The 24,697-nt window shown below is 46.9% G+C and overlaps 1 protein-coding gene across 2 annotated transcripts in view; it reads right to left on the bottom strand.

Moving 5' to 3' along the window:
* Positions 1-1,004: 1,004 nt before the first annotated feature.
* PTPRM (protein tyrosine phosphatase receptor type M) overlaps positions 1,005-24,697 on the bottom strand; it is a 788,021-nt gene continuing 764,328 nt past the window's right edge. For both annotated transcript variants that reach the window (XM_045187759.2, XM_024580360.4), the window contains 4 exons: positions 19,286-19,411; positions 17,525-17,688; positions 11,514-11,649; positions 1,005-1,754 (listed from right to left, as the gene is read on the bottom strand). In XM_045187759.2, the coding sequence (XP_045043694.1) occupies positions 1,701-1,754; positions 11,514-11,649; positions 17,525-17,688; positions 19,286-19,411 (480 nt within the window). In that variant the 3' untranslated portion in view covers positions 1,005-1,700. The remainder of the gene's footprint in view (positions 1,755-11,513; positions 11,650-17,524; positions 17,689-19,285; positions 19,412-24,697) is intronic.

Consider the following 24,697-nt stretch of genomic DNA (forward strand, 5'->3'; position numbering starts at 1 on the left):
CAGGAACACCACCCTCAGGCCTCCCAGCTTTCCAGAGTGGGTGACAGGGCTGCTCTCCCTATCACAGCAGGAGTGGGATTTCCTACACCAGGTGTTGGAACAGCGGTGCCTGTGCTACTGCTGCTGTGCCTCTGCCTCCCCGGGTGCTGGAGGCACCTGGCACCAACCACCTGGGATGACTTTGGACAGGTTGTTTCCTCTCTACTGACCTGAGTTCCTCCAGCTGTAAGACTGCTTCATAGCTGTACCCAGATCATCCGGTGGCAGGGAGGATCTGCTACCACCTGCGGAAGCACTCTGCATGTTTCAGGCACAGAACTGGCATTTGATAAAGATTTGTCCCCCTCATCTACTGGGCATCACTTAACATAGCCCCGAAGTCAGTTTCAACTGATGTGGTAAGTCCACGGCGCAGCTTCTTCCTCCTTCAGAGTCAGGCGGAGCCCTCGAGGAGAGCAGAGCAAGCTGCCCTGCAGGATTTCCCTCCCCAGGGTCTGTTTAGCTTTGTGTTCTGCCTAAATGCACTCTGACCCCAGACCCTTTAAAAAGTGTTCTCTCAGCAAGTTTCGGGTTTGAATGAGGCTTGGAGAGGACAGATATTACCCGTTACCTGAGCTAAAACAGAAAAAGAAGAGAGGTGGCTTCTGGTCACAAACTTACGGTCCTGGTGTCTGGCCCAGTGCTCTCTGTCATTGTCTGTCCACCGGGTGAGAGTCCAGTGCCCATGCAGACTCTGTGGCTCGTGTTTCCTCAGCACCAGGGGAGGCTCCCCGGATGGGCCTAAGCTTCTCACTGGCAGAAGTTCTACCTCAAAAATTTCAACTCTACCTGTGCTGGGCCAAGAGTTCCCAGGTAGTGACCAGGAGAGACAGGAGCTGCTCCCTCTGCCTGGGACACTAGCAATACACCACGACTGGTCTTTTTGAGTTGAGTATTCACACAAGTTAACATTACACAGTAAACCATTTCCTGAGCTTAATAAAAATGATTGTCACTCACTGTGCTTCACAAAAATTTCCTTTAATGAATAAATAATTTGATGAAATCAAAAATATTTACAATATAAACAGAAGGAAAAGCTTTCAATCCACGGATCTGATCGTTGAGATTTGCATTTTTGAACTGAATTCCTGCCAAGCTTTCCCCTTGGAAACAATACAAATCTGATAGAAACAACAACTCATACAACGTATCTTTGTTCATTATATGTTTATCTGTTAGTCTTGGAAAGCTACATAAGCTTATATTATGCAACATGTTAAAATACAAATATTACCTAAAATAATATATTATCATAATGCCAGGTAGCATTCTCCACAGAACAAAAATGTACACTCAGTTGTAACAATAACAAAGGTTCACGGGCCACAAAATAATACCCCAAAGGTACAAATTCCTTCATAAGAATATAATTGTGCTCTTGAGTCGACCAGACGTCTCCGCGGCTCTGACCAGCCACTGCCGGCCGCTGTGCCGGCCGCTGTGCCAGCCGCTGTGCGGGCGGTGTTTCCGTCAGGCGGCGGCAATGCTGGGGACTGGGCAGCGCAAGCAGTTTTATACATACTTTCCTGGGCTCTTAAAAAGAGCCAATTATGCAAAGCAAAATAAGCATATTGAGAAGTCTTGATCTCATCTACACAAACCCAGGGAACATCTTGGCTTTGCGGGATGAAAGGGCTTGTTTGCGGAGTGTGGTGCCGTCAGCCAGAACTCAAGTATTCCAGGGCCACCTCGTAGCAGAACTTGTACTGGTCCTGGAAAACAGACGGGAGAAAATGTCAGCTCCGCGATGTCTAAAGGCTGTTTCTAGTAAAGCAATTATGCCCGATTGGGGGTTTAATTGGAAGAAATCAGACGGAGAAGAATTTGAATCAGAGATAAACAGAAAGTCATGGCTCTGAACTATAAATGTTCATTGTTTGCGGATGTTCCCCACAAAGCCTCGTGAAAGATATTCTGATATCTATGCTCATTGGAGTTCCTGGAAAGTTCCCGACAACCGAAACACACACATATGTTTGTCTACACACACATGCTCTCCTGCATATCAACACGCTGAGCACAAAGCATGGGAAAACCAAGAGGTAGAAGGGAAGATAATGAGTGCTGGAGGAAATGCCTTCCTGACTTGCCCATTTAGGGCCTGCAGTAAATAAATGTGGCTTCACTCCTGGCCCAGCTTTATCTTCGATGTTTGGTCATCAGGATTCCTCCATTTTATGAGAATTTTTGAAAGCCTCCTTGACCTGGGCTCTGACTTTGAGAAGTCCGTAGTCCAACGAGGAGGATGAGACAAGTGACCCACGACAACCCATGGGGCAGAGATAAGCAGGGCCCATGAACAGTCCTCCAACATGGGTGTGGTGGAAGAGACAGTGGGACTTCCTAGGGGAGGTCTGGAAAGAGGCAGGTAGGTAACAGGAGGGAGAGAAGGAAGGTGTGGAGCTGGGGTGGGTGGCCGTGTGCCTTGGTTTGCCCAGGACAGAACTGGTTTATGCTTGTCCCGGCAGAAGCATTGGCAGCCTCCTCTTTACCCTCAAGAGTGCCCCAGTTTGAATGGTTGAGTATATGGCCATCCTAACTGGCATTAAAACAGGCACTCCAGGTAGAGGCTGCAGGATAAAGAAAGGCACAGAGAGGCAGTATCTGAGCTCCTACTCAGGCAGTGACTTCAGTTTCTTTGAGCACAGCTTTCTTAGCTCACGGACCTTGGCCTTATCAAGCTCCGTGTGAAGTCCTGGTCCACCCACCTGGGGTCTCAGGTGGCAGGGGGGGGGCATTCTGCACCTGTGCTCGTGCACTGTGCTGGTGGATGCTCGTGGGTGTGGCCTCTGAACCAAGCAGAGGGACTCAGGGGCTGGGGATGCAGCAGCCCAGGGTCTGGGGCAGAGGGGCTCTAGCTCGGTAAGAGACGAACTTGTCTGAGTTGTGCGAGTCAGCGCTGCTGCCTCCTCACCCAACACAATGGTCACAACCAAGCAACTGGGTCTTTTATTTTGGGGTTTTCCAGACTAATTAAAAATAAATTTCTCCTTTTTTTTATGTGCATCCTAATTAGTCACAGCAGCTTCCTTTTCTTCACCTGTTAACCGCTCTCTAAATGCTCTGCTAGTCTAATCTATTTGTATGCAGACAAAGGCCTAGCTTACCTGTCTGTGTATAACACACCCGTCTTTGCTGCAGAACCTGACCTACAGTGGGAGAGTCAAATGTTGGTCACATATGTAAGTGATGGCAAAAGGTGTAGCAGCATTTGATTCAACCCAACCAGCACTAAAGGCTAGAGACTGGGATTTCAAGGGACAGCCCGAGTCCTCAGGGAGATCACCATTTAGAGGTGAGGACAGAGGGTAGGGTAAACAGCTCATTTCCATGTAGTGAAGGTGTCACAAGATCAAACACCGGTAACAGTAATACCGACCAGGATGGCTAAAATAAAAAGAGGCAATAACAAGCATTGGTGCAGATGTGGCGCAACCGGAGCCCTCAGGCCACTGCTGGCGGGAGTGGAAATGCCGCAGGCACTTTGGAAAACAGCCTGGCAGCTGCCCGAAAGGTTAGACACAGACTTACCCCACAGTCCAGCAATTTCATTCCCCGGTATATACCCAAGAGAACTGAAAATAATGTTCACACAAATACTTTGTGATTTACATTCCAGTATTTTTTATTTCAGCATTCGATACTTTTATTTTCAGAAATCACTTGAGTTTCACTGAGCTGACCTATTGGCTATGAAGCACTCCATTAATTTCTCCTGTTTTTATTATTATTATTTTTGTGAATCACAGAGACAACTTTTTTTTTTTTTTAAATGGAAATCTAAGAGATCTAATTCCTTACTGGATAAACATGATTTTGTACAAACCTAGTTGTGCAACTAATTTCAGTGCCTGCTATGAGCCCATCCTTTTGACACATGAAGAAGCTAAAATTTCATTTAGTGGGAGACATGGCTGCTGGCCCCAGGCCCCAGGCCCCAGCACTGGGAGGGAAGGGGTCCCGGCTTCGCTGAAGGGGCTGCTGTGCTGGTCACTGAGGCTGCTTTGTCGCGGGCGTGACTGTCATTTCCAAAATGAGTTCTCTCTCTCTCATCTCATCCTTCCTAAGCAAGCTGTCAGCCCCCACAGATTCTGTGATGACTAGTTTCTGAATCGGAAAAATAAAAGGAATGAGAAGAATGATCAGAAATTGTCATGTCCCCTCCCCCGAGCAACTCAGGAAATGCCCGGAATCTTCCTGCGTTGGAAACTCATCACATGTGATCACCTCACTCGTTCTTGCACTGAATAATTAAACCACATGAGCGATCCCCGTGCTTCATGGAAAAAGATGTTTTTGTCTCGGTCCCAAACTCTCGAGATTCGGGCAGCATTAGCTGGCTTCGGCGTGAAGAAGTGAGGGGACGAGGGCCTCATCCTTGTGTAGGATGGTACCCAGGGGGACTGGCTAGTCCTCTCCAAGACCTGACCCCCTTTCACTCCGGACCGCACTTCCTGTTCCCACAAAGAGGGAGACAGTGAAATCTGAAAGGGCACCTAGAAGCGAGGTTATGTTTGAAAAGCCCTTGCTCGCTCCGCTCCGTGAGGTGGCTTTGGGAGCCGCCTGAAGGGCTCCGGCTGTGCCTGTCACCGACCGCCGCGTGCTGCCGGGCCTCCAGGCAGCCTGGCACTTCAAACCCCAGGCCCCTGCCTGAGATGATTCAAAGAGAAGAATCTGCTGGCTCACCTGTGGCAAAGCTGCCCTGGGGCTGGTGTACCTGCTTTGTGAAACTAAGACGAGGATCACAGTTTTAGCTGGATCCTGTGCTGACAGATCCTTCCATGTGGGAAAAATCCTGACTGATGCCCCTGCCAGGAGGGGGAAGTGGCCCCCGCATTGGGTTCACGGTTGCCAGCCAGGTCAACTGGGCAACCAGTGCTGTGCCAGGAGACCCCCTGATAAGACAGCTGCGTGCCTCTGACAAGGAGCGGACTGGGTCATTATTCCACCCATACCTTTAAAAATGCACAGCAAACCTTCCTCCCTCAGAGACCATGCAGTCTGTGCCGGTTCCTGCTCATCCCTGTCGGCTGTAGCCACAGCCTCCAGGTTCCAGAGGGCAGCTGGGGAAGCTCAGGATGGATGTGGGTCTGGGTGCAGGAAGTAAAGTCCAGTCACTCAGCAGATATCTACCGGGCACCTCCTTGGAGCCAGGAGCCTGCTGGTGCTCAGCAGTTTTGCCATCCTCTGTCTCAGGAGATCAGAGTCTGGGGCAGAGAGATCACCCGATTTGCTGCCCTGATATGCAGGAAGACCAACCCTAGGGGTCCTAAGAGGAGTGCGTGGCCGGGGCTTCTCCTCGAGGGCTGTGAGCTCCAGGGGCCTGGTGGCAGTGGCAGGGCCAGGCCAGAGAGAAGTGGAATGCCACCTCAGATCGCCAGCTGCAGCTGGTGGGGGTGCAGCTCAGGGACCTGAGAGCACATCTCTGACTCCCCAATTGAGTCCTGTGCCCTTTACTCCAACATGCACACCCACACCTACACACGCCCACACACGCCTATACCCACCCCACAGCCACACCCACATACACATGCCCACAACCACACACATACATCTACACCCCTCACACCTAACCCCCCTACACCTACACCCCCCACATGTATACCTATACGCACCCCACAGCTATACTCAAACACACTCACCCACAACTACTCACGCCTACATATACACCTATATACACCCACAGCTACATACATACCTACACATCCACTTAAATACACACTCACACCTGGATACCTATACCTGCACACACACCTATACCTACACACACCCACACATATGCCTACACACCCTATAACTACACCCACAACCACACGCACACCTATACTTACACACATCCCCACACCTACACACAGGCACACACCCACACCCTTACACGCGCTCGCGCCCACCTGGGGGAGCTGGAGCCCTGTAGCACGTGCCATTTTGCACAGCTCACTGTACATGTGACACAAGGGGAAAGGGGCACTGAGTCGGGTGGCCAGCTCTGCCTCGCAGTGAGGGGACACTGGCAGAGATCGGAGCACAGGGCCCGGGAAGGTGGGGAGGTGACCCTGCTGAACCCCGATTCTTGCCTGCAGCACTTTAGAGTCACAGGCCCAGGTCAACCGGATCAGGGTCTCTGCAGTGGGCCGAGAGCCTGGAATTTTTTAAGGCTCCCATTAAAAAAAACCCAAGAAACCACCGCTGTCACAGAAACACAGACCAGAACGGCGGTTGCCAGAAGCTGAGGGGCCGGCCAAATGGGCGATGGTAGTCAAGTGCGTACATTTTCAGTGTTAAGAGGTTTGGGAGTGTCAGGAGCAGCGTGGTGGCCACAGTCAACAAGGAAGGACCACACACTCGAAAGCTGCTGGGACCGGGCACGTCGTGTCTCCTCGCTGCACATGTGCACACACATCAACTCTGTTAACTGCCTTGGCCTTGGCGACTTTGGCCATGGTTCCCACTACATCCCAGGGCGCTGAGCAGTTACACATGTATCTCTAGGCAAGATATGTCCCTGAAGACTGTCTCTCTGTCAAAGCAGAGCCCTTGAAACTTCAGAAGCCAAGTGAGGAGGACCAAGGAGAGAGGGGAGCTATTTGTCGAGGCAGCTGGTTTTCCTACGACTATCCCAGTTCAAAGGAGCTCAGGCTCTCAGACTGTGGGTCCCACCTGCCCCCTGGGACCCAGTCCTTTGATAAGGGCTGCAGGCTGGCTGAAGAGATGGATAACTTTGAAGCTGGGCTAAAACGGGTAAGGAAAGGGTACCCTGCCCCTGCTGGCTTAAAAAAAAATCTAGTTTGGTGTTACAAATTATTTTGTTTCCTAGCAATCAATTGGCTTTTCTCCAGAGCCCCCAAAACTAAAAAATTGAAGAAATAAATCTGTTAGGGCTTTCCAGATCTGTCTTGAAAGTGCCATCTTCAGAACGGATGGATGGATTTTCAAACTCAGAAGTAATTTAGAAACATCAGAGCCTGAAAGGGAGAGAGATGGACCCCTCTCTGCACACTCATCCCACTGTGGCCGGGAGGGGGTGGGGGGAGGCTCTTCACGTTTTGAATGAGGGGACTGCTGTGTGATTCAGCCTTTGCATGTGATACCTGGGCAGGTCCAGCGGGGCCCAGGCCAGGGCTCTCCCCACTGCATCCCATCTGGCTCCCCGGGCCAGCACAGAAGTGCACTCCAAAGCTTTCTGGCACACACTTCACTGTTCTATGAAGATGCAGCTAAGAAGATTCAGCGCTCTGCACTTCTCAGCAGCTGGCACAACATCGTGTGCTCAGGAGGAACTCAGGTCTCAGATGGCTTTTTATGCCCGACAGAATCGTACCAGACTTTATCACCCTGACCTGAATTAATCCCCTTTGCCAATAGACACATGAGTGAGTACATGAGTACCAACTAAACAGAAACTGTACTTAAAGGCAAAAACCAAACAAGTGACAAGAATCCTTATTTAATTCAGGAAGCTTGGAGCCCACTGCAAAGAGCACTGTGACTTTTTTTTCTCTGGTCATCAGGTATTATCTTGCTAATATTCTCTGTGACAAATTTATCAGACATTTTTCTCAGGAAATTGCAAAACTTTCCTACATTTCTCAGCCCCTGACCTTCCTCTAAAACTGGGGCTGACCCTCCAAGTTCTGGGCACCCAAAGATACTGTTTTCTTTGGTTGAATTACACTTAATGACAGAAGCCTCTAAGTACTGAGGTGGGACCAGAAGCTCCCTTCTGGTCCAGCCACCCAGGTCTCCATTCAGTTCACGGAGAACCGTCCTGTCCCACCGTCAGCACTACTGATGGGAAAAGCCGCGAGGGTCTATCCTAATTCACGATCTGTTAAATTTAGGCTGTGCTGAGGGCGAAACGACTTTTTTTTTCAAGGTTAGCTTTGCTCAGGTACAACTGAGGTTTGGAAGCTACACCTCTGTCTGTGAATCAGGGCAACACCAAATGAAGTAACAGAGTATTTTAATCTACATGTGTGCATTTTTTTTTCATCCTCTGCCAGCCTTCTTGTCAGCCTTACCCTCAGGTCGCCCTTTTCTCAGCTGCTCCCAGCCCCGGAGATGGAGAATGCTTTAAAATTCATGGTGGGTCCTGCCTCTGGGAGGCACGGGCTCTACGGACCACAGACACTCTCACCAGCCTCTCAGCCCATCCACGTGAGATTGGTGACATGTGACGGCACTTGGAGCGGAACTACTGGCTGCTAGCGGCCACCTCCTGCTGCAGGCCAGCGCCTGTGTATAACTACCTCAGACGGGATGCTGGCTGCCCGGTGCCCTGTGGACACCTACATTGTCAAGAACCAGCTTTCTGGGCGAGAACCAAGATGGTGGCGTAGGTAGACACACTGCGCCTCCTCGCACAACCAGAACTGACAGAGAATCGAACAGCAAGGGGGACCAACACCAAGGAAACAGAAAATAATCATTCATCCAGACTGGTAGGAGGGGCGGAGACGGCACTGGGGTGGAGAGGACTCGTGTGGCTGTGGCGGGACTGAGACTGGCGGAGTGTGGGACAAATGGCGCAGGCAGTCCGAGCACTAGCAGACCCTGCGGTCCCACATTTGCACAGATAAACCCAGAGGGCCGGACTCAGAGTGGCCGAGAGTGGGGCAGGCAGAGTGGCGGGTAGCACCCTGCGGCCCCACATTCGCCCACAGATAAATCGGACGAACGGCGGGCAGCGAAGCAGACCGCTGCGCAACCTAGGGCTCCAGCTCGGGGAAATAAAGCCTCAAACCTCTGATTGAAAGCGCCCCTGGGGGTTGGGGCGGCAGGAGAGACTCCCAGCCTCACAGGAGAGGTTGTTGGAGAGACCCACAGGGGCCTAGAGTGTGCACAGGCCCACTTACTCGGGAACCAGCACCAGAGGGGCCCAGTTTGATTGTGGGTAGCGGAGTGAAGGACTGAAATCCGGAGGAGAGTGAAGCGGGCGCCATTGCTCCCTCTCGGCCCCTCCCCCACGTACAGCGTCACAGCGCAGCCACCAGCATTACCCCGCCCCGGTGAACACCTAAGGCTCCGCCCCTTAAAGTAACAGACGCGCCAAGACAAACAAAAAAAAATGGCCCAAATGACAGAACACTTCAAAGCTCCTGAAAAAATACAACTAAGCGACGAAGAGATAGCCAACCTATCGGATGCACAGTTCAAAGCACTGGTTATCAATATGCTCACAGACTTGGTTGAATCTATTCGAAAAACAGATGAAAAAATGAAGCCTATGCTAAGAGAAACAAAGGAAAATGTACAGGGAACCAATAGTGATGAGAAGGAAACTGGGACTCAAATCAATGGTGTGGACCAGAAGGAAGAAACAAACATCCAAGCAGAAAAGAATGAAGAAACAAGAACTTGGAAAAATGAGGAGAGGCTTAGGAACCTCCAGGACACCTTGAAACGTTCCAACATCCGAATTATAGGGGTGCCAGAAGGAGAAGAGGAAGAACAAAAAATGGAAAACTTATTTGAACAAATAATGAAGGAGAACTTCCCTAATCTGGCAAAGGAAATAGACTTCTGGGAAGTCCAGGAAGCTCAGAGAGTCCCAAAGAAGCTGGACCCAAGGAGGAACACACCAAGGCACATCATAATTACATTACCCAAGATTAAACTCAAGGACCTACATCCAAGATTACTGTATCCAGCAAAGCTATCATTTAGAATGGAAGGGAGGATAAAGTGCTTCTCAGATAAGGTCAAGTTGAAGAGGCTCATCATCACCAAGCCCTTATTATATGAAATGTTAAAGGGAGTTACCTAAGAAAAAGAAGATCAAAAATAGGAACAGTAAAAATGACAGCAAACTCAGTTATTAACGACCACACATAAAACAAAAACGAGAGCAAACTAGGCAAACAACTAGAACATGAGGGTTGTCAATAAGGAAGTGGGAGCGGGAGAGGGGGGTAAAGGTACAGAGAATAAGTAGCATAGATGATAGGTGGAAAATAGACAGGGGGAGGGTAAAAATAGTGTAGGAAATGTAGAAGCCAAAGAACTTATAAGTATGACCCATGGACATGAACTATGGGGGGGGGAATGTGGGAGGGAGGGGGGTGGGCAGGATGGAGTGGAGTGGGGGGGAAATGGGACAACTATAATAGCATAATCAATAAATATATTAAAAAAAAAAAAAAAAAAAAAAAAAAAAAAAAAAAGAACCAGCTTTCTCACCTAGGCAGTTTCCAAAACACCTTCACAGACATCATCACATGGGGTTGCTACAATAAGCCAACACTACCCCCAGTTTACACAACTCAGACCCCAGAGAGTTAAGTGCCTTGCCCAAGGAGACCTCCATCGACAAGTCAACTTGTCTGAGGCCATACCTGAGGCAGTAGCAGAGCTGCCACTAGATTGGGTTTTCACCGGCTTCCCCTAGGGCAGGACGAGACAGGGGCAGTCTGGGGGGTACAGTCCTTTCCCTGCAGAAGCTGATGTGGTAAGTGCTGATGGCTACGGGAGTCTGCACCTGGCGAAACAGGTGCCCCTGTACCACACTCCCCAGCCTGCATGGAGCTTCTTGGAATGGAGCAGCTCACCAGACATGAGAAACCCATCTTGGGAGAGCAGATGCTTCTGCGGAGTGACCCGGGTGTGTCCCAGAGTCAGTATGGTTGGTCACCATCATCACTCACCCGAGCACTGCTGTAAAAACGACTTCCTCAACTGTATCTTGTATCCCAACTCTCTCTTTAGTCTCTCTGCGACGTTTTACGTTTCCCCCATGGCTGCAGTGCTGCGGCCCCCGGACCAGAGGCTCTCCGAACTTGTTGGCAGTGCGACCATGCTCGCTCTGGGCTGGCCGTTCCCCCCACCTTGAATTCGTCCCCTGTTCCCTTCAGATCCTTCCTCCACAGACAGAAGTACAGAAACCTAATCTAAAAGCGGTCCTCCTTTAAACCATTCGACTATTCTGAGTCACAGTGGTTGGCATTTCAACAGCTCCACACACACAAAAGGGAGTTCATGAAACGCTCCAAGAAAATAATTGCAGAGAGTCCTTTGTTTCTCAACTGCTCTAATCCTTTTCTCAGCTATGGCCACCATAATTAAGCGCAGTATTCCGGATGTCAAACTACATTCACAGATTTTATAAATATTAGGTGATTAAGCTATTTATAAGATACGTAACTTGAAAATCTGGCATTGCATGTGCTATGATTATTTCTTCTCCCTGAAGACTAAGTGCTTAGCCACGTGGAACGGAAACCTGTAAGATGTTCACTTGAGTTTCAACTATTTCCACACTTCAAATGCGCTGAGACAAAGTCTCCTTGTGACAAAGCAAAGGGGAGAAGAGGGAGAAAGACCCTCGCAAGCGAAGTGATTACATTATGTTTTTGAAAATGAGCTTCTTCCTCTGTGAATCAGTTTCCCTGCCAAACTGCCACGTGGGGTCTCCTGAGAACTGGGACAAAGCCTGGTTCACGGATCGGGATCGGGGGTCGCGGTGCGGGGGCACCTACCAGCAGGTCCACCATGTTGGGCTTGTTGTTCCGCAGCGTCTTCACCGCGTGGAAGACGTCCACCGTCCGCTGGTGCCGCAGCATCTCGCACACGATGCTGAGGGCGCAGAAGGTACCGCTGCGCCCGCCCCCGTTCCTGCCAGAAGAGGAGTTAGACGGTTGGACGGTGTCTGTCCTTACACTGCACACACCCTGCGGGGCTCGCCCCCTAACCGAGAGGAGCGGGGGGGGGGGGGGGCTGGTGAAGCCTCCCACGCCAGGTGCTCCCCCCCAGGGCCAGTCCTTGTCACGAAGCGGATGGAGCGCATGAGCCTCGGCGCTGGGCCCGTGGTTCACCTGGTTGGAGGCGCGATCTGGCACATCCTGTTCCCATGGCTTCGCCCCAGCCCTAGATTAACATTAACTTAACACAGTGCCTTATCAACTTTTATAGAGAGATCCCGCCTCGGGAAAATTTTCGATGAACAAACACCTCATTTAGTACCCGCCAGGAAAACTGGTGGTGGGTGTGAGCTCTGTTCAAAGACGGACTTGGCCTTAAAAATATCCAAGTTTAGACATACAGGACCCTTGCATACATGCCCACCTTGCCCTGACGGGCACATCTTCCACCACCATAGTGCGTCAGCAAAGCCAGGAAATTAGCACTGCTGCAACACTATCACCTACACCGCGACCTTAGCCAAGGTCATCAGTGTCCTTTTTCTGGTCCAGGATCCATTCCAGGATCTCACCTCGCACTCAGTGGTCTTTGTCTCCTTCGCCTCCTCCAGTCTGTGACAGTTCCTCAGTCTTGCCTTGTCTTTCTTGACCTTGACACTTCTGAAGAGTACGTTCAGTAATTTTTTGGAATACGAAGTAGAATATAGATGTGGAAAGTAACCATGATTCCTATCCATACTTTGAGAAATCGTTACAAAATACTAATTATAGAATGCCCCTTCACTTGGGTCTGTCTGGCGTTTTCTCAGGATTGGAAACGGGGTTACGCATTGGGCACAGAAACCACAGGAGGGCTGTCGCACCCTTCAAGGGGTTCACGGACCGTCTGTTGGTGGCGATGGTGACCTTGGTCATTGATTTAGATGGTGGGTGCCAGCAGATATTTTTCCCCGTGTAGATATTACCTTTCTCTTTGTAGTTAATAAATACCTTGGGAAAGATACTTTGGGATTATGCAAATATCTTATTTCTCCTCAAAGTCTCACCTACTGATTTTAGCATACATTGGTGGCGCCCTAATGATCGCTGTGGTGTTTGCCTAATTGATTTTCTACCTCCCTTTCTCCTTCAGCATTCTACTTTAAGAGAGAGCTGTCTCTTCTTCCCCATTTCAAATTTGAATTTGCTTGTTTATTTTTATATCACTTATGTCAATTTAGACTTATACATATTTTATTTTATGAGCTAAATTCCAGGAGTAAAGATATTTATTTTGTTGCTGAAATTGTTCCAGCTTAGGCCATGAGGTGCTCCGTCAGGCTGGTTCCCGTGTTCTTTGGAGAAGTCTTCCTCCTTTTCCGAGCTCATCCTTACCTTGTGGAACCACAAGATGTTCCAGGCCCATTCCGTCCCTATACCAGCTCTAGATTTACCAAGCTGGGAAACTTTTTTTAAAAACATAATTATCACCATCACACCTAAAATAAATAAACATTACTGTTTTAGTGTTTCCCCAGACAGAGTTCAAATTTCCTAGGTTGGTTCTTACATTTTCTTATGGCGGTCTATTTCCAATCCATATCCAAGCAAAGTCCATACATGGCATTTGGTTGAAATGTCTTGCAAGTTTATTTTAATCTATAAGTTCCTCTTTGCGCTCTCTCTCTCTTTTTTTTCCCTTTTGGCAATTTATTTCTTGAGGAAATGAGGTCACTTTTCCTGTAGAGAGCTCTGTATCATTGTGTCTCTGAATAATTTAACATGTTGCTTTCTGATCCTGTATTTCCTGAAAATTGGGAGTTAGCTCCAGAGCTTCGTTAAGAATTTTTTTTTTTTTTGGACAAAGATACCTTATAAGCATACTGTCATTACAAAGCAGGCACAGATATCAAATTGTTCCTTTTTTTGTGATGTTAAGATTAATCATTGTGTTCAAATGTCGGCTTGATCAGTTCCATTGTTAAGTTCCAAGTCAGTTTTTTAAACAAAGTACAATATACCTACAATTAAGTCCACAAATGATAAGTATATATCTCAGCTGTTACAAATGCATACGCCATGTAACTACCTCTCAGATAAAAATACAGAGCCCTGGACCCCCTTCCTTGTCGGCACCATTAGTACCCCAAAGATAATCTCTGTTCTCATGTCCAGCATCACAAATTCCTTGTCTGTTTTTGAGTTTTGTGTGAGGGGAATCATATACTACATGCTCTTCTGAGTTTTGCTTATTTCACTTAATATATGTGTGAGAATCATCCATGTTGTATCAATGTTCTTTTATCTTGCTGAAAATAATTCCATTGAATGGATATACTACTGTATAATTTATTTCTTTAACAGCTGATGAATGTTTGGGCTGTTTCTAGTTTCTGATATTATGAGTAAATCTGCTATAAACTTGGTCACAGTGCGTGCATGATTCATGTCCGTGGTTGTATGCCTAGGAGTGGAAAGCTCAGGGAATGGATTTACTTTTCTATTGAGTAGATGCTGTTAACAGTTCCAAAGTGGCTGTAGCGTATTTACCTCCTACTGGCAGCGTGTGGGAGTTCCAGTCACTCCACAGCTTCACCAACACTTGGTATCATTATCATTTGCTTGTCTTATACATTTCAGCCATTCCGGTGAGTATGCACTGCCATCGGATCCTGATTTCAATGTGTGTTTTCCTGAAAACCAATGGTACTGAGGACCTTTTCTAAGCTTATTAGCTACTTAGATATTCCTTCCTCCCTCCCTCCCTCCCTTCCTTCGTCCTTTCTTTCTTTCTTAAATGAAGTTCTTGTCAAGTGTTATGCCCAAACATTTCGGTTGTCTATCTTTTTTCCTAATGACTTGCAGTAGTTCTCAGGGATTCTGGCGACGAGTCCTTTGTCAGGAGTATGCATTGCAAAACTCTTCACGAGCTCTGTGTTTTGCTTTTTCACTCTGGTGTCTTTTGACGAACTAAAATATACTTAACTTTATTAAGTTTAATTTATCAATGTTTCCTTCATGGCCAATGTTCTTTGTCCTGCGTAACAAGCACGTCTGTGCTTACCTCATGGCCACAAAGATTTTCTCCTAGAAACGTCATTGTTTTCTTTTTCACATTCCGGTCTCCAGTCCATCTGGAATGACTTCTGTGTGTAGTCTGAGGAGGGACACCAGGCATGTGGGCGGTCTTTTCCCGCTGCCCTGCAGTAGGTGTGTTGCTGTGAGATTTTGTTGTAAGCAGGCGGCCCTGAGGTGTGCTGAGTTCCTGGATTTTCTCTTCTATGCCATCAGTCTATTTTCTGTCTTTTCACTGACACCCCACTGCTTTTCCTCCATTAGCTTTTCACCTCATGCTTTCAGCAGCTGTTGGAGACCATTGTCTACATCCATCACTTTCATCAAAGATCAAAAAAATGGTGATATCTAACATTTATTCTGGTTTTATTGGCTGAAAGATGTGTATAAAGAAAAAAAATCCCCTATTTGCTCATTCTGAGTGTATGTGGCTCAAGGAACCATTCAATTCATAGCACCTGGAGGTGTCTTGGGCCAGGACACTCTGCCCACAGCCATTAGGTGGCGCTACACTATGCTGAATAGATGTCCTTACCTGAGATGACCAGCAGGGAGCTGCTGTGGTTCAAAGCATTCCTTGCTGGCCTATACTGGAGGACACCGGTTTTATCTAACTTTGTTTCTCACAATTAAAAATCTTAGATTTAGATTTGTAAACCTAAACAACAATAAACACTCTTACCAGGCCTGGGTCTCATTGCCACCCGTATATGGAGAGAGCAAGAGGCAGCTGCACAGGAACCACAAGGACTTCATAATGGGAGAGAATGATTCTCAAAGAAAATCAATATTTTCTCACCAGAAGAAGGGGTGGAAACAACCAATACCCACTACTGTCCACTACAGTTAAATCACAGCCCTCTGTCTGAGGTGGCACCTTTGGGAAGGTGATGTGATTGTTTACTCTAGGGCCACTGCTGTGTCCTGGGAGATTGTAGTCGGTGGTTATCTATGAGGTACAGTGATGTAAGCCATCCTTGTATCTTCCCCTGAGGTTCGTCCTGGTGCCTCAACTCCTCTCACTGTGATTTAGTCCTTTGGGTTACAGCACTGGCCCTTGTCTGGCCCTTGTAAGGAACCTACTAACCAAATGGGGTACCATGCCTTATGCTCCTAGTTCTAGATGCTGGCGGACTCCGCCTGCAGACGTGGGTATCTGCAAGCCACTTTTAGTTTTTCAAAAAAACTTAATAGATATACTACAAACTCTAACTAAAATGTCAATTTTCTTTGCTAGGATTGTATCAGCTCCCACTGGTGACCCTCTGATCTTATTCTGATCAGAGTTTACATCCGAACTTAAAATTATAAATAAAAACGGGGATGGGAGCTGTTAATCATTCCTTCCTGGCGTTTTCTTGGTAGAGATGTTTTTAATGAACTGGGTCCAAGAAAAGGAAGGGGAAAGCAATCAAGGGGGAGAGGTTTATAAACCAGATTTTCCGGGGACAAAGAGGGTTTATAAACTAGCTTTTCTGGGGGAGGGTTAAGTCTGAGTAGGTTCACGAGATTCTTTCCAAGGGATTACCGGTTTCCTGCAGGATGACGTGCCGCGTTTCGGCTTGTTGAGAGGCAGGGCAGGGTTCAGGCTGCCAGGAAGGTGCCCCAGGGCTCTGAGTGGGGGTGGCACTGGTGAGATATGGGCACCAGGTGGACAGTAACCCGGCCCTTACCCAACTTGTCTTTTTAAGTAGGGTTAGTGGGCTCAGACTAAAACTTCATTTTTCCTTCAATTTGGAAGAGATCCCATTGTATACTTCTAATCACACTCCACTGAAAAGAGCCATAAGCTTAATACTTTAAATTTCTACAAATTCTCTAAACATCTTCCCTAATTGCCATGACTTTCTAATTGCCTGCTCCATTAAGCCAATTCCAGCTGGCTGATTAGCTACATATCATCATCACCAATGAGGAAATGCAGGTGAAAGTGCTTTGAAAAACCTGGAAGTCTCTTTTCAGTGGCTCTTCATCTAGGCTGAATGTTGAAATTACGTGGGAATTTTAAAAAGCACTGACCTGAGGGCCCTATCCCTGGCAATTTTGATTTAATTGGGCTTGTGTGTGGCCAGGGTATAGACTTTTTTGTTTTTAAACTTCCCGAATGACTCAGTGAGCAGCTAAGGCTGGGAGTCGCTGCTCCGCAGCAGAGCCTCTCCCACTTCAGCTCCTGCTAAAACTGGTGGCCGGGAGGACACCTCCGGAGACACAGGCTCTAACTAAATCTTCCCAATATGCACATTTCCAGGCCCCAAACAAAACAAAACAACAGAGAACTCTCTTTAACACCACAAAGGAAAAAAGAGATTGTTCCTTTGAAGCTTCTGGCATGATTTCCAATAGAATCGCCCACTGGTGTGATAGTACGCTAGCTTTGCTGGGTGGGAGGCAGCCCTGATTTGTGGTGTTTGCGATTTCTGTGATGTGAATACCTTTTACTATGGATGGTTTCTCAAGCTACCAACAGGTTAGAAAGTTCAACCAGCTCAGAAAATTCCCCACAGTGTTAACAGTTGGCCCTCAAGAGCTGGTAGGAGCCGACAGAGCCCACCCAGGTGTTTCCTTTGGGAGGGGAGGGGTTCCCAATCACAAGGTCAGGTTGTTTTTATAGCATGACAGCTCATCCAAATGCAAAATGTGCCTTTCTGCAAAGCGAACCCACCCTCATCAAGTAGACTGACCACCTCCTTTCACTCACACCTACTTATGTCTTTCCCATTTATAGTGAAATGAGATAGTGAACTAGAACGAGGGTCGGCGGCTGCTTCGGCGATGCACAGCTCTCTCACACTTACAAGCAGTGCACAACTGTGCGGCCTTCCCCGCCATTGTATTCCTCCTGCCACTTGTCCACCTGGCGAATGAGCTTCAGGAAGGAGCGCTTGGACACCGGTGTGTCCCTGTACATCGGCCAGCCCAGGAACTGGAACTGCTGCACCATCCGGTATCCGTCCTGGGGCTGGGGAGAGGAAACGGGCACTATTTACCGCACTGAATTCCCGAGGGCGGCCCCCACCCGCTGGGTCCTCTCTCAGGAGCAGGGCGTTGCCGAAGGGGAGGCTTGCCTGTAAATAACACAGGGCGCTCCTGCTGGCCTGGGAGTTATGAGTTTTAATATTAAGCTGTTATAAAAAACCAGGTGTTTTAAATGACAGGCCAGACAAATAAAAGTGAAGCAGAGGTCTTACAATTTTGCGAAAGCCACGTGAAAAATAACACACAACAGGAGCACGGACCACATTATGCAGTAACTGGCAACATGTCTTTAGTCCAATGACAGGTAAATTAAAGGCGAAGCATGAATTATAATCAGGATGTTTGTGAGCTTAGGGTGTTACAGACTGCACTTTTCCTGTGAGAATAATATGGTTTTTCTTCTTGGGGTGCATCTTACTAAGATATCAATAATTAATTTACCTTTAGTCCCAGTTAAATGGAACTGCAGTGTTCAAGAAAGTGTTAAAAAGGCAACAGTTTTAACCCTGCTCTGACTAAACCATCTGCACAGGTGATCACGCTTTTCTCGTTGACACACTTTCTTCATCGGGCTGTTCCTTCTCCTTCTCCACTTTCTCCCCTCCCTTGGCCTCTTCTTCTCCCAGACCTCTTGCTGATGGAAGCCCCAGGCTCAGTCCCTGGGTCTCTTTCTCTTTTGTCTCTCATTTGATGATTTCATGGCTTTAAATATTCCAGTAAGTCACCAATTTATACTTCAGATCAGACCTCTGTCCTGAATTTCACCTTCAAAGATTCAAATGCCAACGTGGTATTTCCACTTAGGCATCTAATAGTCATGTCAAACCTAGTATGTTTCCAGCTGAACTCTTGACCCTCCTTTCACGTGTGATTGTCCTGCCAGTGTCGTTTCTCACCTGGATTCTTGTAACAGCCTCCTGATGGGCCTCTCTTACAGTCTATTCTCAACACAGAAGCCGAAGTGCTCCTTTTAAAAGGTAAATTATAACATTTGATTCTTCTACTCAAACACTGTACTGGCTCCTTATTTCTTCTGAGCAAAAGCCCAAATCCTTGCAGTGGCCTTACAAGGCCCTGCATGATCTCTGCCACCCCAACCCCCTTTCCCTTCAGGTGACCTTAGCTTACTGTGCTCCAATCACATCAGCCTCTCCACTGTTGCAGGAACCGCTCCCCAGGGCCTTTGCACTGGCCACTACTTCTGCCTGGAGATCTGACTCCACAGAACAGTGGACGGCTATTCCCTCACTTCAGTCAGGTCTCTGCTCACACTGCACACCTACTTAAGTAGAGCCTTGCTCTCCCTCCTGTGGGTGCCCTCGCGTGTTCTACCTCCCCACTTTTTCCCTATATCATTTGTCAATTTCTAACATGTGTCATTATACCTGTTATATCTATTACTTATTGTCTGTCATCTCCCATTCGAATGCAAGTTCTGTAAGATCAGGGAGCTTTGTTTTCTTCACTGCTCTATTCCATACTCCTAGGGCAGTGACTGACACCGAGTGAGCGCACTGAACATTGAATGAATGAGGAAATAATGAAACGGCAATTTAAGTGTGGTTGGCCATGATTCTTACTCTGGATGCATTATAAATACGGAATATCCGGCTGATGATGTCTTCTTCCAAATCAGCAGAAACAAATTCTACTTGGATCGGGCCATGTCTGTGAACTCCATTCTCTGGCCAATACTGTGGACACAACTAAATTCAAAACGAAGAAACATGAGGTTATTTACAAGAATAAGTTTACTCTGAACAGTTTGGGTAAGGTCACTGCTGACATTCAGTAATTCTTAATACTTCCTTGATTCACTTAGTTTTCTTTCTCTTTTTTTCTTTCAAGAAAGTAGACCTGAGGACTTTCTTATGGGCTGATTCCTCAGCTCCACCTGTCCTCCTTCTAATACTCTTCCCTTCATTTTCTCCGAAAGCATCGTTAAGCCAGCCACAAGCAGCTCTGCTTTCCGAGGAGGTCACGTGGATGCTGTTTCACACACCTATTGTAAGATCCCTTTTGCTGCTGGCAGGAACTCTTACCAGGCCCTGGGGAGATGTCACTAGCTGCCATTACAAGAGCTGAGATACTTACGATGGCACACATACCTGCTAACACCCAAACCTCCACCCTCCCCTGGGCTTGCACTGGGATGTATAATCACTGTGGGGAACAGGGCTATTCTGTGACAAGATACTGACAAGTGCTGGGCTGCATTTTCATGCTCTGGTCCAAAGGCTCCCAGCTGTGATCTAGAAAACCTAGTGTAATAAGAGTACATGCTTTACCTGAAGGTGGTTTTAATAAAAAACACAATTTCCTAGAGTCTTGCACTCCAAGTACTGGTGATACTAGGTCATTAGGATTTTTGCACAAACGTAATGTGAAGCACAACTCGATGTTCAGCGCGGCAAGGTGACTTACAATACAGGCACTTGCATTTGCACCACCCCATGGAAATACTGAGTTCACAGACAGGGGAGAGAACACCCAAGATCTCTTCTTCTCACCAACCTATCAGCCCTAAGACCCAAAAGGCATTTAAAGTTGGAAATTAAACTTCTTTTGGACTTAATATTCCAGTGACACCTCGGGGAGTATCGTGCACCTTTTATCTTTCCAATTTACCTGAGGGACAAATAGCTGAGCTGAGGAAAACAGGAACGACTTTATTACTTTATAACTAGTTTCTGTTGGGCCAAGAACAGGTAGAAAACATATCACCTCATTTTAAGCAGAATGATGAACCACAGCAGAGTCCACTAGCTGGATTTCCTTTTCTTGATGACTTTTATTTTCCAAAGGATCTAAAATCTCATTGGCAAAGGTTGATTTATATGTAAGATTGCAAGACAGTTTGCAGTTACCAGTAGGTGAACCTAAAGAGCAATCTTCCTCTTTCTATTGTAAAGAAGTCAGGGGCTTGGACTTTATGATCAAGAATGAAACTAGGATAACTAAGGGTACTTTTTAAAACTAGTTTAGAAATTAATATTATTAAAAAATTGTATTAGTTTCAGGTGTACACCCCAATTGATTAGATATTTTATAACACACCAACTGATCATTCTGATAAATCGTGTACCCATCTGACACCACACATAGTTAATAGAATATTTCAGACAATATCCCCTGAGTTGTAATCTACATTCCTGTGACTGTTCTGTCACTACCAATTTGTACTTCTTAATCCCTTCACCTTTTTTCACCCAACCCCGCAACCCCCCTTTCACCTGGCAACCACCAAAATGTTCCCTGTATCTATGAGTCTGTTTCTGTTCTGCTTTTTTATTTTGTTTTTTTTTGATTCAATTATTGATATATATGTTTTTATTGCTATTCTGTTGTTCACATCCCTGACCTTGTTTTTCTTCTTTCTCCTTCTCCTCCTCCTTCTTCTTCCTCTTCTCTATTTCTCTTCTTCAACCTTTTTCTTCCTCTTCTTTACCCTTTTTCTTCCTCTTCTTTCTTAAAGAAGACCCTTTAACATTTTATATGTTACTGGTTTGGTAGTGATAAACTTCTTTAACTTTTTCTTGTCTGGGAAGCTCTGTATCTGTCCTTCCATTCTAAATGATAGCTTTGCTGGGAAGAGTAATGTTGTTTGTAGGTCCTTGCTTTTCATCACTTTGAATGTTTTTTGCCAGTCCTTTCTTGCCTGCTAAGTTTCTGTGGAGAAATCAGCTGACAGTCTTATGGGAACTCCCTTGTAGGTAACCAATTGCCTTTCTCTTACTGCTTTTAAGAGTCTCTCTTTGTCTTTAACCTTTGGAATTTTAATTATGATGTGCCATGGAGTGGGCCTTTTTGCATCCATCTTGTTTGGGACTCTCTGTGCTTCCTGGACTTGTACGTCTATTTCCTTTACCAGGTCAGGGAAGCCTTCTGTCATTCTTTTTAAAAACAGGTTTTTGATTTCTTGCTCTCTCTCTTCTCCTTCTGACACCCTCATGATGTGAGTGTCGGTATGCTTGAAGTTCCAGAGTCTCCTTACACTCTCCTCATTTTTTTAAATTCTTTTTTCTTTTTGCTGTTCAGATTGGGTGTTTCTTGATTCCTTATATTTCCAAATTGCTGCTTTGATTCTCAGCTTCATCTACTCTACTGTTGATTCCCTGTAAATTATTCTTCATTCCAGTTAGTGTATCCTTCATTTCTGACTGGTTCTTTTTTCTGGTTTCCATGACCTTTTTAATGCTGTGGCAGTTATCTCTTAAGTTCATCTATTCTTCCCTTAAGTTCCTTGAGCATCCTTAGAACCAGTGTTTTGAACTCTGCATCCAGTAGATTGCTTCTCTCCATTTTGTTTAGTTTTTTTTTTTTGGGGGGGGGGGAGTTTTGTTCTGTTCTTTCACTTGAGACATTAATTTTTTTAATCCTCACCAGAGGACATGCTTATTGATTTTATAACAGGGGAAGGGAGGGAGAGACAGAGAAAGAAACACTGATTGGTTACCTCTCAGAAATGCCCTGACCAGGGACTGAACCCACCACCCAGGCATGTGCCCTGACTGGGAATTGAACCTGTGATCTTTTGGTTCACAAGACCACATTCCAACCAACTGAGCCTCACTGGCCAGGGCAGGGGATATGCTTCTTTGCCTCCCCATTTTAGCTGCCTGCCTGTGTTTGTTTCTATATACCAGGCAGAGCTGCTATGTCTTCTGGGTTTGGAAGAGTGGCCTTATATAGTAGGTGTCCTGTAGGATCCAGCGGAACCACCTCCCCATTCACCCAAGCTGGACACTCCAGGTGTGCTCCTATCTTCCCTGTGGGCTGTGTACCCCTTCCTGTTGTAATTGAGCCTTGGTTGCTGGCATGTCGATGGGAGGGATTTACCCCCAGGACCACCGGTTTCAAGGACTGCTATGACCACTACGGAGGATCAGCTGTGTAGGGGCCTGCCCATGGAGCAGAACACACTTCAGCAGGGCTCTGGTGCCTGCTGAGTCCTCCCCTTGAGTGTGTCTCTTGTGGAAGTTACTAGGTGGTGCTTTAACATAGTCTGACACTGTCCACTCAGTTTTGCTGGCTCTGGGGCTCCCAGGAGGTACTGGCCAAGGTCAGCAACTGCCTGTGTTCTGCCCAGGGCCACCCAGCATGAGCTACAAAGTGATCTGCAGATGGCTGCTACTTGTTCTGGGCTTGGAGGTGCCCAGGAGAGGCCAAGCTGAGAATCAAGGCTGGCTGTAGCTAATGCCGGGCCTGGGGACCCTCAGCAGGAGGTATGGAGCATGCTGAGGCCATATGGCACTTGTTTGAGAGATTTTAGGAAAGTGTGAGGGATGAACCAAGACAGGCTGTTTGTATGAAAAAGGCACTGGAATCAGCTTGGGTGGGCCCACAAATTGGTGGGGCAAGGCATCAGAGAATCACTAGGGTGGGTCAAACAGTATGAGCCAGGTTGATGGAGTCTCTCATATGTTGCCTGCCTGCTGACGCTATTGCGGGAGGGCTCAGAAAAAGAACAGTAGCATCTGCCATCACTTGTGTGTGTGAGAAAGCTGCCTCTCCAGCACTTGCCCTGATGCCAGACACTTCAGTTCCTCCCTGTATGTCTTTGGTGCCTTTCAAGCTGCTGCCCCTGTCAGTGCTGGAGCTCAGAGCAACCGAGTCTGAGTAAATCCATGCATGGGCCCTTTAAGAGAAACTGCCTGGGCTCTGGCCGGATGGCTCAGTTGGTTAGAGTGTTGTCCATACACCAAAAGGTTGTGGGTTTGATCCACTGTTGGGGTGCATATGGGCGGCAACTGAGAGATGTACCTCAGTCACATCTGTGTTTCTCTCTCCCTTCCTCTCTCACTAAAATCAATAAAAAATATATTGTTGAGTGAGGATTTTAAAAAAAAGAGGAACTTCCTAGGACTCTGGTGGCCCTTGGTCTCACTCAGCCACAATTCTGGCTGGTTTTTACAGGCAGAAGTTATGGGGACTTCTCTTCCCAGCACTGGAACCCTGGGCTGGGTGGCCTTGTGTGGGGCTGGGACCCCTTGCTCCTCAGAAGGGAACTGTGCAGTTGAGATATCCCTCCCAATTTTTATCTATCACATGTGGATTCAGGGCCAGTCAGTTCTGGTGTCTCTGCCCTTCCTGCCAGTCTCCATGTGGCTTCTTTATATCCTTAGTTGTAGGACTTGCATTGAGTTAAGGTGGTTGTGAATGACGGTTGTTCTGCAATGCAGTTTAGTTGTACTTTTGATGTGGTTGTGGGGGGATTCAAATACTGTGTTTACCCATGCCGCCATCTTGACCAAACATTTATTTATTCTTAAATAATACTTTCATTAAATTTTTCCTTCCTCACCAGCACTTGCTGGTGACAAGTTATAAAACCAGCTTATCAAACTACAGCATGCTAATGTTTATTTTCTTTTTGATATCCAGGTGGACCTACTGTTAAAATTAATAGGCATTGGGATGGGAAGCTGAGATGGTAATAAAAACCCTAACGTGCACATTTGAACTTTCCTGCCCATTTTACTCCTGACTGAGCTAGCTTTGCTTTTTGCTTGCTCTCTCAGTTCAAGCCCTGATCTAAAGCTTGTCCCTTACACCAAAGAAATATGAATGGGCCTGGCTGGTGCTAGCTCTTGGCACAGTGCATTCTGCACTCTGCCCAAGTAAACCATGTAGAAAATGGCTTAAATGGTGCATAACACATCCATGAACTGGACCTATAAATACTTAAAATAGTTGAGTGCTATTCTTATGCAATTGCAAAGCCTTTAAGTTCAAATGCTCAGTTTAGTGTTCTCTAAAAGACTGACTCCCAGGAGCCTCTTTTCTCTCACTCTGAAAATCACTCTCCCTGCTGAATGGAATTGCGGTTTCTTTGTCTCTCCTACCACTGGCCAGGCGAGGCTTGGTTTGAGTCCAGAGAGTTTGGGTTTAGAATGCAGCTTTAGAATTCAAACACTGGTGTTCAAAAAGAACACACAGAAATCACTAACCTCTGGCTCACTAATATGAACAAAAGAGTATTATCACTACAT

Source organism: Desmodus rotundus, chromosome 10 (assembly GCF_022682495.2).
Source record: "Desmodus rotundus isolate HL8 chromosome 10, HLdesRot8A.1, whole genome shotgun sequence".
In the NCBI taxonomy this organism is placed as follows: domain Eukaryota; kingdom Metazoa; phylum Chordata; class Mammalia; order Chiroptera; family Phyllostomidae; genus Desmodus; species Desmodus rotundus.